This window comes from Bombyx mori, chromosome 17, assembly GCF_030269925.1.
Source record: "Bombyx mori chromosome 17, ASM3026992v2".
Lineage (NCBI taxonomy): Eukaryota > Metazoa > Arthropoda > Insecta > Lepidoptera > Bombycidae > Bombyx > Bombyx mori.
Window position 1 is genome coordinate 7,711,092 of NC_085123.1, and position 16,355 is coordinate 7,727,446.

At 35.1% G+C, this 16,355-nt stretch overlaps 2 protein-coding genes across 2 annotated transcripts in view; both read left to right on the top strand.

The window, feature by feature from the left end:
- Nucleotides 1-209: 209 nt before the first annotated feature.
- Nucleotides 210-3,669, top strand: LOC101736004 (transducin beta-like protein 3). The gene is made up of 2 exons (XM_038017060.2): nt 210-431; nt 1,244-3,669. The coding sequence occupies exons 1-2, from the start codon at nt 412-414 to the stop codon at nt 3,606-3,608; spliced, it is 2,385 nt and encodes a 794-aa protein (XP_037872988.1). The 5' UTR covers nt 210-411; the 3' UTR covers nt 3,609-3,669.
- Nucleotides 3,670-3,969: 300 nt separating this feature from the next.
- The window catches only part of LOC101736139 (pH-sensitive chloride channel 2), a 38,898-nt gene continuing 26,512 nt past the window's right edge, over nt 3,970-16,355 (top strand). Inside the window, exon 1 of the mRNA XM_012691111.4 lies at nt 3,970-4,194. Within this exon, the coding sequence (XP_012546565.1) occupies nt 4,121-4,194 (74 nt within the window). The 5' untranslated portion in view covers nt 3,970-4,120. The remainder of the gene's footprint in view (nt 4,195-16,355) is intronic.

The window sequence follows — 16,355 nt, forward strand, 5'->3', positions numbered from 1 at the left end:
CGCGAGGAATGAAGTTGTGTGATTTGTTTTATTTTGTCTATTTAGTGTTTTTTTACTCGTCTCGTCTCGTCGCGCCTCGCCTCATCTGATCTCATCTCATTTCATTTTATTTCATGCCATGTTTCAAATTATTCAACTTCGTTTCATTTCGCTTCATATTTTTATTTTTCATATATTAATATTAAAAAGATTAGACAGTATGGTATGACATCTTTGCCTTTCCAGTTGGAAAAATAAAATAACGAAGCATGGTTTTGTTTAGCTCTTTTACTTGTACTATGCGTTTCTAAAGAAGTTGAAGATTTGGTTTTGATTTTGAGCTCTTATTTAGGCTTGCTAAGGATAATATGATCGTTAAAATATATTCTTTGCTTTGATTTTTTTGTTTTACTAAAACAGTAATCCAGAGCAATGTCAAATTTAAAAGAAATGTAAGTCTCAATTTCATTAATATTTATTTCTTTGAATAAAATACTTTTTAATAAAATTTGGATCGGTAAATGTGGCTTAGATAGCTCTAAATTTAGCGTCAAATGTGATGGTTCGGTCAACGTTTGGTTTATAATTACGATTACATCATTGTACTAGTACATAGTTTTTGAGAAAAATAAAAAAAAGCAAACTAACCTAAACGTGCCAAAAGATGCCAAAGATGTACATGAGAGCTAGGGGTTAAGGGGACTGCCTGCCTAGTTTTTGAGTAAAATAGGATAACATCTACATTTCAAATAGGCAACTGGACACTGGACAACATAGAATGACCATATTATTCGGTTCATTCCGTTCAAGCTGAGTTTTGTATAATTATTGGCCAAATCTTCAAAGTTTGGTCATTTTGACTCCTCCTAGTATCATGTAAGGGGTGCTGTCAAAAGTGCATAGATAGACAAGGAGCGATTAAAATTAAAACAAGCAAAAGATTTAATTTATTTTACTGTATAAAAAAATTTCCTTGTGCCACTTCAGTTTCAAAGTGCTATAGCCTGATAGGTTACTTGTGTGAGGCTAGTTCCTTATCCTCAGCGCCACTAATTATAAAAACCTATAATTATTGCAAGTCTTCCTTCATGTTTTCTTCTTTTTAATAAATATTTACTTTATTACTATTATAAACAAGTAAAAACCAAACCAAAACAAAAAGTTGAATTGTTTTCATCTAAGAAATAATTATCATTGTCATACCTTCTGTAACTCTTTCACCATTTTGTGTCAAATGAACCTAAATATTACCATATTTTTCCAGATATGAGAAAAGTGCAGAGTTTACTGCATTTTATACAGGTGGTGATATACAGTGGACAAATGATGGCTTACAAATGCTTTGCCTATGTGATGAAGCTATTAAGGTGGTTGAAGTCGACACTCTAATCACTTCTCTTATTATTGGCGAAACTGAGGAAGATGCAGAAAATGACCAGATTTATACATTTAAAATATCACATAGTAATCAAAGTATTGTTACTGCACACAAAAGTGGCCTAATTAAAATGTGGGACAAAGAAACTGGAGTCCAACTAAAAATTTGGAGATCAAGCCATAAAGGACCTGTTGTGAAGTTAGCCTTTGATTCAACAGATGAAAATATTGCTTCAGGAGGTTCCGACGGTAATGTGAGACTGTGGGATGTAGGACATAATACCTGTACTAGCAGTCTTCGTGGAGCTATGGGTGTTTTCTCTGTGTTAGAGTATCATCCAGATTCTTCTAAACAATTAGTATTTGGAGCAGCAGATGATACAAAGATTAGATCCTGGTGTTCTAAAACTGGTAAAGAGCAATTAGTATATTCAGGTCATTTTAGTAAGGTAACTGCTTTGCTATTCACACTTGATGGTAAATACATGGTCAGCTCTGGGAGGGACAGAGTACTCATATTGTGGGATTTAAATGTTAGCAAAGCTCTTAAAGTTGTTCCTGTGTATGAAGGAATTGAATCCTGCATTCTCTTACCACCTTCATTTAAAATCCCAAATTTTAATAAAAAGCTGGAAACTGAAGGGGTTTATGTTGCTTGTGCTGGAGAAAAAGGAATTGTTAAAGTATGGAATTTGTCAATGAGCCGACTCATGTTTGAACAAATCAATAGTTTAGTATCCCCGTCAACTGAAGAAGGAGGGCTGTCAATAACGCACCTACTATATAATCAAGCAAGAAATATGGTCTCTGTAGTGACAGTTGATCATAACATTATAATACATGACCTAGAAACATTTGACTCTGTGAAACAGATGATTGGTTTCACTGATGAAGTTCTTGACATAATATTTTTGGGAAAAAACGAGAACCATATAATTGTTGCCACAAATAGCCAAGATCTGAAGTATTATGATTTAGAAACTATGAATTGTCAAATTGTTAAAGGTCACACAGATATAGTGCTCTCCTTAGCAAACTTTCCAACTAAACTTGAAATGTTTGTTTCATCAAGTAAAGACAATAGCGTTCGATTGTGGCTTCAAACACCAAACAACACTATTCATTGCCTTGCAGTTGGAACTCGCCATACTGCTTCTGTTGGGTCTGTTTACACTTCACAAACATCCGATGATTTCTTTACCTCGGTTAGTCAAGATAATTGCATAAAAGTTTGGACTGTATGTAAGCCTGCAGAAAAATGTGTAGAACAAAATCTTAAATGTAGTCACACTGAATTAGCTCACCAAATGGACATTAATTGTGTTGCAGTATCACCCAATGATAAAATGATAGCTACTGGTTCACAAGATAAAACTGCAAAGATTTGGGCAGAAGACTTGACACTGTTAGGTGTATTAAAAGGTCACAGAAGGGGAGTGTGGTGTGTAAGATTTTCTCCTGTCGATCAAGTAGTGCTAACATCTTCAGCTGACAGTTCCATTAAATTATGGTCCATAAGTGATTTAAGTTGCCTAAAAACTTTCGAAGGTCATGAAAGTTCTGTTCTGAAAGTTGAGTTCATTAGTAAAGGCCAACAGATTTTATCCAGTGGAGCTGATGGATTATTAAAGTTATGGACTATCAAAACATCAGAAAGTAAAATGTCATTAGACAACCATGATGGTAAAGTGTGGTCATTAGCTATATCCAAAAATGAATCATACATAATCACAGGTGGTTCTGATTCAAAATTAGTGAAATTAAAAGATGTAACATTGGAACAAAGAGAAAGAAGGACCAAGGAGAGAGAAGCACTGATTTTGCAAGAACAGGAATTAAATAACTTACTTCATGACAAAAAATTACTCAAAGCTTTAAAATTAGCATTACGAATGGACAGGCCACTGCACGTGTTAAAAATAGTGAATGAAGTTCTGAAAGGTGGAAGTGAAAAGCTTAGAGAAACATTAAGCGATATTAGCCACACGCAAAAAGAAACGTTACTAAAATTTGCAGTAGAATGGAATACAAACAATAAAAATTGTCACGCTGCTCAACTTGTCTTTAATATATTAGCTCCGGAAATTATTTCAGGTAATCTAAAAGTGCCTTCTTTGGCTAATTTCATAGAGGGCGCTTTACCATATACCGAGAGACATTTTGAGCGCCTAACGAATCTTCTTCAAGATTTAAATTTCATTACCTACACTGTAAATTGTATGCAACCTCATTCTGTTATTAAATTTAAGTAAGTGTTATAAGATATTACGAATTATTATGAAGTGTTAAGAATTAAAAATATCAAAATTTAAAGCTTGTATGTTTTTTAACTGCAATTTTTTTAACTTAAGAACAATAGACGTATTGATACATTTAGAAATTAGCAGTTAGGTCATCATGTACTTGTGGCTATAAATTATGTACTTCTTGAAATAGACCCTTAGGACAGAAACAAAAAAAAAATTACTTGAAATACAATTTTCGAAAAGAACTCAAGAACCCAACTGATAATAATAATTCGTGCGGATGACGCATCTTTAAAAGTTCAATTAAATCGTGGTTGCGGTATATTTGTTTATGATGTTTGTATATAAAAGCTCAATAGACTGCGGTATGACAGTAGCGTACGCGCAACCTTTCCGTTCTCACTATTGAAACAGTTTGCATGCGAACGGTACCGGTACCGCAGTAGTTGTGAATCGATCGCGCGAAGCAGACCGCTCGCGATTTCGCGCCACTGCGCGGATTATATGTTTATTTCATCATGATTAAAAAAATCACAATCTATGCCCTGCTGACGGTTTTCATTGAAAATTCTCAAGGACAAAAATCGCAACAGTGAGTTATTTTGTCTTTAAATCATAATTTAAAAATAAATAATATCAATTATTTTTTTAACTACAATTAAAAGCATTTTTTTATATTATAAATATTATTTTAATGATTATAACTTTATGTCGTCACTTTTTTGTACTCTAGTAGTATAATCTATTTATCATATTCTTAGTGGTTAATATTATTAAGTTTTGACGATTTCTTTAAGGTATGTTCGTAATCTATATAAACGCATTGCAACTTTGCAATGCCATGCAGTCTATGTTTACGTTCCTTTATAAGCTACACTTGTAAACCCGTTGATATTGTCTAATGTTTCATCCAGACCCTACGATATGTCCAAAGGGTATGCATTTACAGAGTGCTTTACAACGAGAACCACTAGTAGAATAACTAGTTCCAAAAAATTATCCAGGTATAAAAAAAAATCATAAGTAACGTGACCTCGATTTAGAACAGGAAAGCAATTTTAACATTCAAACAATAGGTTGTTGATGAACTTATATGAACGCGTTTTAAAAAGATTAAGGATCGTCGTCCCATAGAGTTAAAAATGAAACCTTTATCAATTACTGGCAATTTTCAAGTGTGTTAATACAAGGACAAACGCAGAAATCTACTAACAGTTTACAATAAATTAGAGAATCTTTTATTGAGTTGCGGTGGAATAATTTTCATATCATTCAATATCTTCATCATAACAATTTTATTCACGATCAAGAAATAAGCACCCTTAGCGCTTACATAGATGATGCATGATCGCGCTGCGTAATTATGTAGACTGGATGAGCTTAGACGCCCGCGCCGCATGGCCTCTATATCGTCACTTGATTTATGGCATATCACTACATATAAGTAATACATCGCTAACCATGAACATCACACATGTCACATGATAAAATGTAAGTGGGAAAATGAAGTCCTACAATAGAATAAAATTACTAAAATCTGATTTTGGGACTATTTTGGTTTTAATCGAACGGATATTATGACATTTAACGATTTTTATACCTAAAGCTATTACACACATTAGTACACTATTTAATTGCGATATGTTTATGGCGCCGAGGTAGGATATCTTTGTTGAGAGTGTCACAGGTTTGAAGTCGTCGTGGCCTAAACGATAAGACGTCCGGTGCATTCGTATCTAGCGATACAACGGTATTTGAATCCCGCTGGCAAGTACCAATCTTTCTACTGAAATATGTACTTAATATAATGAAATACTGAAATAACTGCTGATACTGAAATACTGAATACTAATACTGAAATATGTAACTTATGTTCACGATTGACTTCCACAGTGAAGGAATAGCATCGTGTAATAAAAATCAAATCCGCATAAAATATAATTTGCGTAATTACTGGTGGTAGGAGTCTTGTGAGTCCGCACGGGTAGGTACCACTATCCTGACTATTTCTGCCGCGAACCAGTAATGCGTTTCGGTTTGAAGGGTGGGGTAGCCGTTGAAGGTACTATACTGAGACCTTAGAACTTATATCTCAAGATGGGTGGCCCATTTACGTTGTAGATGTGTTTGGGCTCCGGTAACCACTTAGCACTAGGTGGGCCGTGAGCTCGTCCATCCATCTAAACAATAAAAAAGGTTTACACGAACCTATTCAAATTGTGAATTTATAGAAATATATAATAGAGAACACGCAATTGACAATTACTGATAAATGTATGTAATGTAAAGTTACATCTGAAAGCTGTCATTGTTTATGAGGAATCATTACTGTTCCAACTAGGGCAACTTGTTCTTTGGTCACTGTTGCAGGACAAGTTTTCTCACAACTGACTGTTGTATTTTCCTTTACATATGTATACCTGTATGTATATACTAATGTCCTATTATAAAACAAATATTGTTCGACTAAAAAGTTTTCTGTCGCTACCGATTTATTACCAGTTTTTTTAAAATCTCCACAATAAAGAGTAAAGAAAAAAAATTTGTTCAGCTTGTAATTAAATTATGTAATTTAAAAAAATGATATATAATATTATATGTTAGTGAATTAAATAAAACCAAAAAAATAGAAGAAAAATAATTTGCAAAATAAAATATAAATGGAATTATGTATCTATAAAATAGGTAAGAATTATTGATTACAAACATACTATACCTAATACAATTTTGTTACATACCTAAAATTAAACATAGTAGATAGTACATTTAAAAAGAGAGTAGTCTGTTAAGATGGACATATCAGCACGCGACTTACCTGATGTTAAGTGATCACAGAAGCATACAGACACCACGTAAATGTCATGAAATAAGATAAAAGTAAAATAGTTGTCCTAAATCTGTCCCAAAATAATTGGCAGATTTTTTTTACCCGTGAGCTTGCAATATGAGCTACTTGCATAACCAAGATATGAATAAGAGTTAGGATAATATGAGAATAATGCTGCTAATATTAAACGCCGGATGACAAGCAAGTGGAAGCCGTAATTCGCGTAAACCAGTCACATACCCGTGTCTCCTAATAGCTGGGCGAGATTTATAGATATCGTTTAATTCCTCCAACCAAAAAATAATTTTATAGCAAAAGGCAGGTGATTTTCACGCTTGTTTGTCAATCAAAGCAATAAAAGTTCGTAAATCCAGGGTCATTCGATGGAGAAAACTGGATAAAACATTTTTGACCAATTTAACATGTCCTGTCATATAATTTAGAATTGTTATTATTGATAAATCATTGACCATTCTTAAGAGTTGCCAATAAGCAGTTCTGTGATAATTCACACAACAATGGTGTTGGTCACGACAAGTATTCTTGGCATTACTTGTGATTTTATGATTGTTGTAATAAAATTGCTATTTGAAATATGGAGTCTTTGATAATAATAAAAGTTCAAAATGTTACTAGATAAACTTTTAACCTTGAAGGTCATTCGAAAATGGCACGAAGAACTTCAAAAGAAATTCCATGTTTGAGGAATTTTATCCAAGGATTAATTTCACCACTAGTTAAACAGATAATCTGACTTGACACGTATAATCTCATAATTACCTCGTCGTCGGAGTAACTATATTAGTAAATTAGTGAGATGAGTACGTTTAAAATGCGGTCAAAATTACATTGATATGTAAATAAGGTATACCGTATTCAAAGTTTAGTAAAGAATAGATCATTTTTTGTTTTTAAAAAGATTCTTAACTGACTGTTGTTTCATGCAGTGTCTTTTAATCCAGAATTTTAAATTAAATAGGTGAGCACTTAATATAATATTAGATTAACTTATATAGTAACAACACAATTATTAGTAGCCATGCTGCGGATCTCTTAGGCTAATTAGATTTTATGTACCAATTTAAATATTAATCAATTACAGTACATAACTATAATAATAATTATTAAAGAATTTTAGTAAATCATATTTTGCAGTGTGACTTTCTTTACAATTAGGCTTTTTTACATTCTATGATTAAATACTTAGGTTTATATCTTACCTTATCTTATGCCTTATGCCTTAGGTTTATATAACATGAAGATTAATTGTTATTTTTCAATGTAGAACCTTTTAAAAAAGGTTATTCGCTATAAATGATAAGGTAAGTAATTAGACTTATTGACAGTACAATAAAAAAGCCAGTAAAGACGGCTGCGTTTCACGGTCCATTCATTTCATTCTTAACGATAAAGAAAAACCAAGCAAATATAATCCGACACAAAAAGTTTCACCAGCTCTCAAAGAAAAATCTTGGTAAATTCTACTTCGCTGTCCCAGGGCAAGACCGCGTTAAAAGCTGGAATATTCAAAATATGTGCATACTTTTTTACATGGAATACTAACGAATATTAGTTTCTTTTTTTCTAACCTTCGACTTACTTTCATTAATTACAGTACCCAAACAGGGAATTTCTTTTTGCGATAGTAAATAGCTACTTAATTAGTAATTGCCTTTTAGTAATTGGTGCGACAGACCGAGGAAGCGGCGCGGCGGCGCGGTGTTGTGACCTTTTCACGAGTTTTTATACCTCAAGGCACATCGATAGATTGTCTACGATTCACTATCATCCATCAAAGAGATTTTTTAGTTTACGGACATTAAATACCTGTGCGGTGCTTAACCTACTTACGTCAATAAAATATATCTCGCAAAATTCAATGTTATTACATCGTAGAGGCTGCGATCAGTTAACTATTTCAGAGAATAATATATCATTGAGCTCCATAAAAATATCCAAATTTCAGATTATGTAACTGTGCAAATATCGCGCAATATCTAGCTAATGTTGTATACATGTTGTATATTATAATAATATGGACCAGGATTTTCGCACAAATATATAAATAATACTAGGACACGTTATATTTTATCATGGAGATGGGTCGTGAAGATCTGTTCATACTTTTTAATTTGATGCTATCAACCCCATGACCGAATGATGATAATAGGTTGGGGAAACAGGTTCTTCGCATTTTTTAAGAAAATTCACAACATTTGTTAATAAAGTTTATTTACATTTAACTAAAGTATGTAGGTACCATTTTGTTCGATAACTTTTTGCCACGGGATATGATCCCATTGCTATAGAAATTTTGGGGCTTCTAATCAAAATACCGGGATTGGTTTTGGCAGTCCTTTCGTGATGTTAACTTGACACTGTCTAAAGAATTCTGAAGAGACCGAAACAGGTGGAAATGAACACTCCCAGCCAAGCTCTCTTAATTTTTGCTGAGAGGCTAAAGATGTGTGAGGTCTAGCGTTATCATGATGAAAAACCACACCCCTTCTGTTGATTAATTCCGGCCGCTTTCTCTCAACTTCTTGCTTTAATCTTATCAATTGTTCGCAGTAGAGTTCAGAATCGATGGTCCTGCCTTAGAACTTATATCTCACGGTGAGTAGGGCATTTACGTTGTAGATGTCTATGGACTCCAGTAACCACTTAACACAAGGTGGGCTATGAGCTTGTCCAACCATGTAAGGAATAAATATTGCAGCTAATTTTTGCTTTTTGAATTCGCGCTTTACGTGTTGTGAGCTGTAAGTAGAACAAATTATTTAACAAAATTGGTTACGAAAATAAATTAACATACCTTCTATACTTTAGAATATTTGGGAGAGTTTTACTGTTAATATTGCTGGCAAGCTCTAATAATGTGCATGATGTAGGTATATAGGTATATTATAGACTAATATCAAACAGATAAACACGACCTGTTTTTAACACTGGGGAATCCATTTACGGATACCCGGTCGAGGGGGTAAAGGACCGGGTTATGTCGGACTCCGGCGCCTCCAGAGAGGAAGAGGGGAAGTAAAGAAGGACCGAGGAGAGACTACGCCTTGAAAAAGGCGCGCGAGGCACTTGCCCCGCAGAACCGAAAGATTAATTAATTAATTAACTAACCGATAGATTCGACCTGGTAAACCGAGCGTGACCATTGAAACAAGTCCGTCTACAAGTAGATTTAAAGAAGAACTACTTCAACAGTTTTGCAAATAGACCACTCCCGAAGCCGAAACGATCTCCTCCAAACATCTATCAGATGGACAATAATCATGTAATAAAGCACTTACTATACTATACTACTTACTGCTTAAAAATCCTTAATTTTTTTGCTAAGATGAGTGAACGAGCTCACAATCCACCTGGTGATAAGTGGTTACTGGAGCCCATAGACATCTACAACGTAAATGCGCCACCCACCTTGAGATATAAGTTCTAAGGTCTCAGTATAGTTACAAACGGCTGCCCCACCCTTAAAACCGAAACGCATTACTGCTTCACGGCAGAAATAGGCAGGGTGGTGGATACCTACTTGCGCGGATTCACAAGAGGTCCTACCACCAGTAATTACGCAAATTATAATTTTTTTGCGGGTTTTGATTTTTATTACACGGTGTTATTCCTTCACCGTGAAAGTCAATCGTGAACATTTGATGAGTACCTATTTCATTAGAAAAATTTGTACCCGCCTGGGATTCGAACACCGGTGCATCGTTAGACACGAATGCACCGGACGTCTTATCCTTTAGGCCACGACGACTTCAAAAAAAACTAAGCAAGTAAACATAAGTCAATATAAATCGTCGTGGATTAAAGGATAAGATGTCCGGTGCATTCTTTTATTGCGATGCACGGTATTCGAATCCCACAGGCGGGTACACATTTTTCTAATAAGTATTTAACAAATGTTTACGATTGACTTCCACGGTGAAGGAATAATATCGTGTAATAAAAATCAAACCCGCAAAATCATAACTTGCGTAATTACTGGTGGTAGGACGTCTTGTGATTCCGCGCAAGTAGGTATCCACCACTCTGCCTATTTCTGCCGTGAAGCAGTAATGCGTTTCGGTTTTAAGGGTGGGGCAGCCGTTGTACTGTAAAAACTGAGACCTTAGAACTCATATATCAAGGTAGGTGGCGGCATTTACGTTGTAGATGTCTATGGGCTCCGGTAGCCAGTTAACATCGGGTGGGCCGTGAGCTCGTCCACCCAACTAGGCAATAAAAAAACATAAACGCTGTTCGCTTTAAAAAGCTACAATATAAATGTTAGGTTCCATTATCAATTTCAAAGTTTGCGAACCTGTGATGCAACAATATGTAAGCAGAAACCTCCCACGTCCGTAAAATACTGTAGATTCCGCACGTCAATATAATTATTTGAACGAGTTTTTTTTCAATGTTATCTTGTTAGGAGTCATCATTTGTACAGTTAGACTTCGTTTTTGAGAATGGTTTCAAGGTAAAACACCAGTAGTAATAATCTTTACGGGCTGACCGGATAATTTCCAATTACCCCTGGGATCTTTTGTGTGACTGTATTACTACTTATTTATAACCGTTTTTTCACAATTAATTTATTTCATTATATTTCTGTGTGACCGCCTCGTTAGAGAAGTAGTTTTTTATGAATGAAGTATTACTGGTGGTCCGGATGCCTTTCCAGTTTCACCAGGACAAGTGGGCGAGCAAAAGCTCAGCCAGGAGGGAGGGGATTCGCTAGCAGCCGGGATTCGCTAACAGCCGTCTAAGCGCCTCCGGAGGATACTCAGAGTTGAGACAATTCAACTTTGTGGTATCTATGAGTTCCGATAGTCGCTTAACATCAAATAAAAAGCAAATTTGTCATCCAATAATAAAAATGAAAAATAATAATAACAAGTAACAACAATTAAAATGTAATAAAAAATTGCTCAGCCTTTTAACATTAGAATACAAACCTTCAGTATCTTTGGTGTCATCACGTGAATAGGTCAACTCTACCGATCTATATATCTATATATATATAAATGAATTGCTGTTCGTTAGTCTCGCTAAAACTCGAGAACGGCTGGACCGATTTGGCTAATTTTGGTCTTGAATTATTTGTGGAAGTCCAGAGAAGGTTTAAAAGGTAGATAAATATGAAAGTGCTCGGAATTAAATAAAAATAACAATTTTGTTTGACGGATTCCTTTTGTTTGTTATAAGTCTATTTTAAACAAAAGTTTAAGTCTTTTATTTATCGATTGAGGCACTACGAAGTCTGCCGGGTCAGCTAGTACGGAATAAAAATATTGTGCGACGAATAGTATAAGTGTCTTGAGCACAATTGAAACCTTGAATTAATTATGACACCACTCTCGTCAAAGATCTGAAGCCATTGGTCAGGCTAATAATCGTGGTGCAACCAGAGTTAATTTTTTTTTTAAATATAATCTTGCTATAAAGTCACACGATTATAGTGATTGGCTTACTTCAACACACATTTGCTTAAGTAGCCGATCGGCATGCGGTGCATGCATGATTGTAACATGCATCTAGTTTTTTTTCAAGTGTGTTGTACTATCGAAGCCTAAGGTTCTATTAACAGGGTAATTCGCCATTTTGGTCCGGCGACCACCTTGGATTTACAATGACACTTAATGTACATAATTATATTGTCATCAAAACTAAAGAAGTGTACCAAATTTCAGATCAATCTGTAAACATGAAGGGGTAAAATTTCAAATACAAGGTTTGAGACAGATACAAGATCACATACAAGGGTCCCATAAGACATCGGTCCTGCTCCATCTTAATAGAACCGTTTAAAATCAACAACTATCTAGCATATTTTTTTGTATGGATCTTTAAAAATCAGTACGCCAAGAAACATTGTCAGTTAACTAGCCATTTAACATTCCTTGATAATTAAAACGTTGGATTTTGGAGCGAAGACCAATTATTATTAAATCTCTGTTTTGTAATGGCCCATGCGTAAACGTTATATCATCTTGGTAAAACCGCAAATAACATCTCTCACTCTGGATTCTCCCGAGTCGGGGGTATCCATATACAAATGTATGTTTCCTTAAGAGCGAAAGATTACTCATAACTTCAGTTTTGTGCTGCTTTGAACAATTTTCAGACAGTTCCCGTTACCGGTCGACCTGTTGATGATATAGATTTGTATTCCAATAGGGAAAGGTTACTTACTACTCGTCAACGAGTTCCTTTAAAAACAATGAACTTTATTGGCACAGCCAACGAAATTCCTTGGAAACGTATACGATACGTTATCACAGATTAATTGTAATGCTGCAGATGTAACATAACGTACACAAATGACTTTACATTGTTCATTTACAAAACGATTTTGTTTTCCTGTGGCCTCGGTCAAGGGTGAGCTGCTAAAATCTTCATTTCTTTTCGTGACGTGTGTGCAAGTGTTCAATATAAATTTGACGTCTACCTATAAGTAGGTAACTAGTCTTGGTGCTTAACTTTAATTAAGTACATATAGTGGTGATGGTAGACCGCGTTCCCCCGACCGCTCCGGGGGAAGGTGTAGCGCGGCGCCATCAAGGCGGGCTCTCGGCCCGCTGATCGAGGGAACTGGTGGTAGTGCCGCGGGCGGCCGCCGGTCTGGCGTGTGTGGGCCGGCGGGATGGATGTAATATGCTCTGCGTCAACCCTGTCCCGCCGTCTCAATAGCCCCGACTGGGCCCCGGCCCGGTCCCGGGTAGGGCGCCGACTGTGAGCGACAGGAGTTTTTAGTGAGGTTCAACTCTCACATACCCCACCTGCCGCGCGGGTGGGGATCCGGCGATTTTCTCCTGTGGAAAAAAGTACATATTGTATAATACAATACACTGACGAAATTGTTACAAAAAAAACATTACTTTAGAAAGTGAAATAATGAATCTTCCAATGTGAAGGAGTTTAAGCGCTTTAATCTACAATTACTTATGAATAAAATGGAATCAATCATGTTTAGCAATGAACAACAAAGCTACAAGCTACTATTTTTGGCGACAGTAGCAACATGAACAACGTCATATAAGACTGATGGTAGAACGGTTAGAACATGAGTGTCCCAATTCAGTCACAGCCCCTCCATCAGTTCCTCAATCACTGCTGAATATAAAAAGATTGAGCATTACTGTATCGCGCATGCGTTTGCTCAGGGACCGCTCAGCCGCCCCTAAATCACATTTTGCTTCACATTAGGTCTTAGAGTGAAATCGCCAACCTCTAGCAAAAATCTCACCTTTTTTTTATTGCTTACATGCGTCGACGAACTCATAGCCCACCTGGTGTTAAGTGGTTACTGGAGCCCATAGACATCTACAACGTAAATGCACCACACACCTTGGGATATAAGTTCTAAGGTCTCAATATATGTAGTATAATTAGTCTAAGTATAGTTACAACGGCGCCCCACCCTTCAAACCGAAACGCATTACGGCTTCACGGCAAAAATAGGCAAGCTGGTGGTACCTACCCGTGCGGACTCACAAGAGGTCGTACCACCAGTAATTATTATACACGATGTTATTCCTTCACTGTGGAAGTCAATCGTGAACATTTGTTGAGTAGGTACGTATTTCGTTAGAATAATTGGTACCCGCCTGAGATTCGAACACCGGTGCATCACTGATCATTCATTGAACGTCACCTTCGTGAGAGGCTGAAGAACTAATCTTGCGTTCATAAAAAACAATTACAGACACATGTTGAGCTCAAAAGCTGGATGATCTGCTAATGATAAATTAATTATAATATCCGACGTAAATCTTGTGCCTACTGAGTTTCTCGCCGGATCTTCTCAGTGGGTCGCGTTTCCGATCCGGTGGTAGATTCTGCGAAGCACTGCTCTTGCTAGTGTCAGTGTTAGCAACTCTCCGGTTTGAGCCCCGTGAGCTCACCTACAAACGTTAGGGTGAAGCTAAAATAGCCTCTCAAGGCTATCAGCATAGGTAGGAAAAAAATAATAATCATGTAACAAGATTGTCAGGAATTAGACATATCTCTTTCTTACTAATGATTTGATAATTATGTTAATACGAGAGGTTAATACTTAATAACTCATTTCGTGACTAATCGTGCGTGACTACGAGTTAATATTGTGTATTTAGTAGACGAACCGTATTATCACTAATTAGCAGATAAATAAGAATAATGATTTATCACCTCAATTCTGAATTTGTGCTGCATATATTTTTAATTTTTTGTATGTTCTTATTAGATTATATATATAGCTGTGTGCTGTGTTAGAAGTTATCAATTAACGCTGAACGTCACCTCAATCCACCCCTCAAAAATTTTAAATTTACTAGATACTTCTTTTGTTGAGTTAACTCCAAATTTTTTTTTAACATAAAGTCTGATGAAATTTTTATTTTTCTTTTAATTAAAATATTTCCATTAATAATAGTAAAATAAAGACGAACCACAATCACATTATAAAACCATTTTAGATTTATCGTCAGATGAATGTTATCTTCGTCCTACAAATAACGGCAGCCTTTCCATTTTTATTATAAAAATATATTTTTTTATTAATTAACCCTCTTTACATGTTACTAGCTTGACTTCAATCTATCTATGTCTTTATATATGTATCTATGTAATGGAATATTTCAACGTAGTTTTAGCTAGCTTAAAACGTCCGATTAACTTAATAATTTTGACGCATACCGGTGACAATAAAACCACTTTATTATTTTAGCCAAACATCCTGTGCGTTATCACAAGGAAAAAAATACTATTTTAATTTTATTTCGATTTTCTTTTAAAGCGTGTAAGCTTGATTAAAAAAGTAAATTAGTTAATTATTTTATTATATTTGCATGACTTAACAATAATCTCAACACAAGATACGGTACCCGTCACTACAATTATTAGACATACAAAAAACGTAAGAGAGTCATTTCCAAAATGTACTTTTACATAATTATTAAAAACCTAGTACTTATTACCTTAATAAAATAAATAGGTACCTAAATTAAAATCTAAGGGAGGAATCGCTTCATCCTCTAGGTAGGATGGTCTTGATTGAAACAAAACCATAAAAGTTATTTTTTTTAAGTCAAAGTATCAAATATCAAGCTACTCACGAATTTTTAGATAAATAACAAACAATCCCTTTCATATCCTTTTTTACTAGATCATAATTTTTTTCACATGCTGACACCGTGACGTCTCGAAGTGTCACACTCACGTGCAGTGTATAAAATTGTTTTTTCGATTAAACAACCTTACTAAGGTTTATTTATTGGTCTATTGAATGGTGATATTTCAAAACAATAAAATGCTGTCTTGTTTCGTAAACGTAATTAAAACTACTGTTACTATTATTTCTGATGTTTCAAATACCTACTTTACAGATTTTGTGGTCATGCACGACTAAGGTGTTTTTGTAATTCATAAACAAAAAAAAAAGGAAAAAAAAATCAACATATAAAAGTAGATTTAATTATGTCTGCGACTAGAACCGAACTGAAGACTTGTATGATAACGGTAATCAAGGTTCTCTAAATACCAAATAATTTACTATTTTAGGCTGCACGAGCCCCATCAGTAGGTACAATGACGATACTGTTATATAAATAAAAATATACGTTTAAAACTTTGAGTTACACGCAATCAATTACGGTGATCTACGTCGCAAGATTACTCCGGATAAACAAATTTAGTTTTATGATATTTTTAAGACGTTCACCCAAAGATAACATTTATGCAAACAAATTAAGATAGATTGTAATTATAAATCATTAAATAAAGGTTAAGCGTGTAAAGGATCTCACTTTGTCAGACCGGCTATTAATCAGAAGATATGAAAGATGCGACCTCGTACTGGTGACGTTGTATCACCCGTAGCACCTCTTGCCTAGATTGTCCATTAATTTTATCTTTACTCAACTGGTAGACTTGATCATAGTCAAATACCA

Coding starts and splice junctions, on each gene's coding strand:
- LOC101736004 (XM_038017060.2), top strand. CDS start 412: ATGTCAAATTTAAAAGAAAT. Junction 432..1,243: donor ATGTCAAATTTAAAAGAAAT/GTAAGTCTCAAT, acceptor ATATTTTTCCAG/ATATGAGAAAAGTGCAGAGT.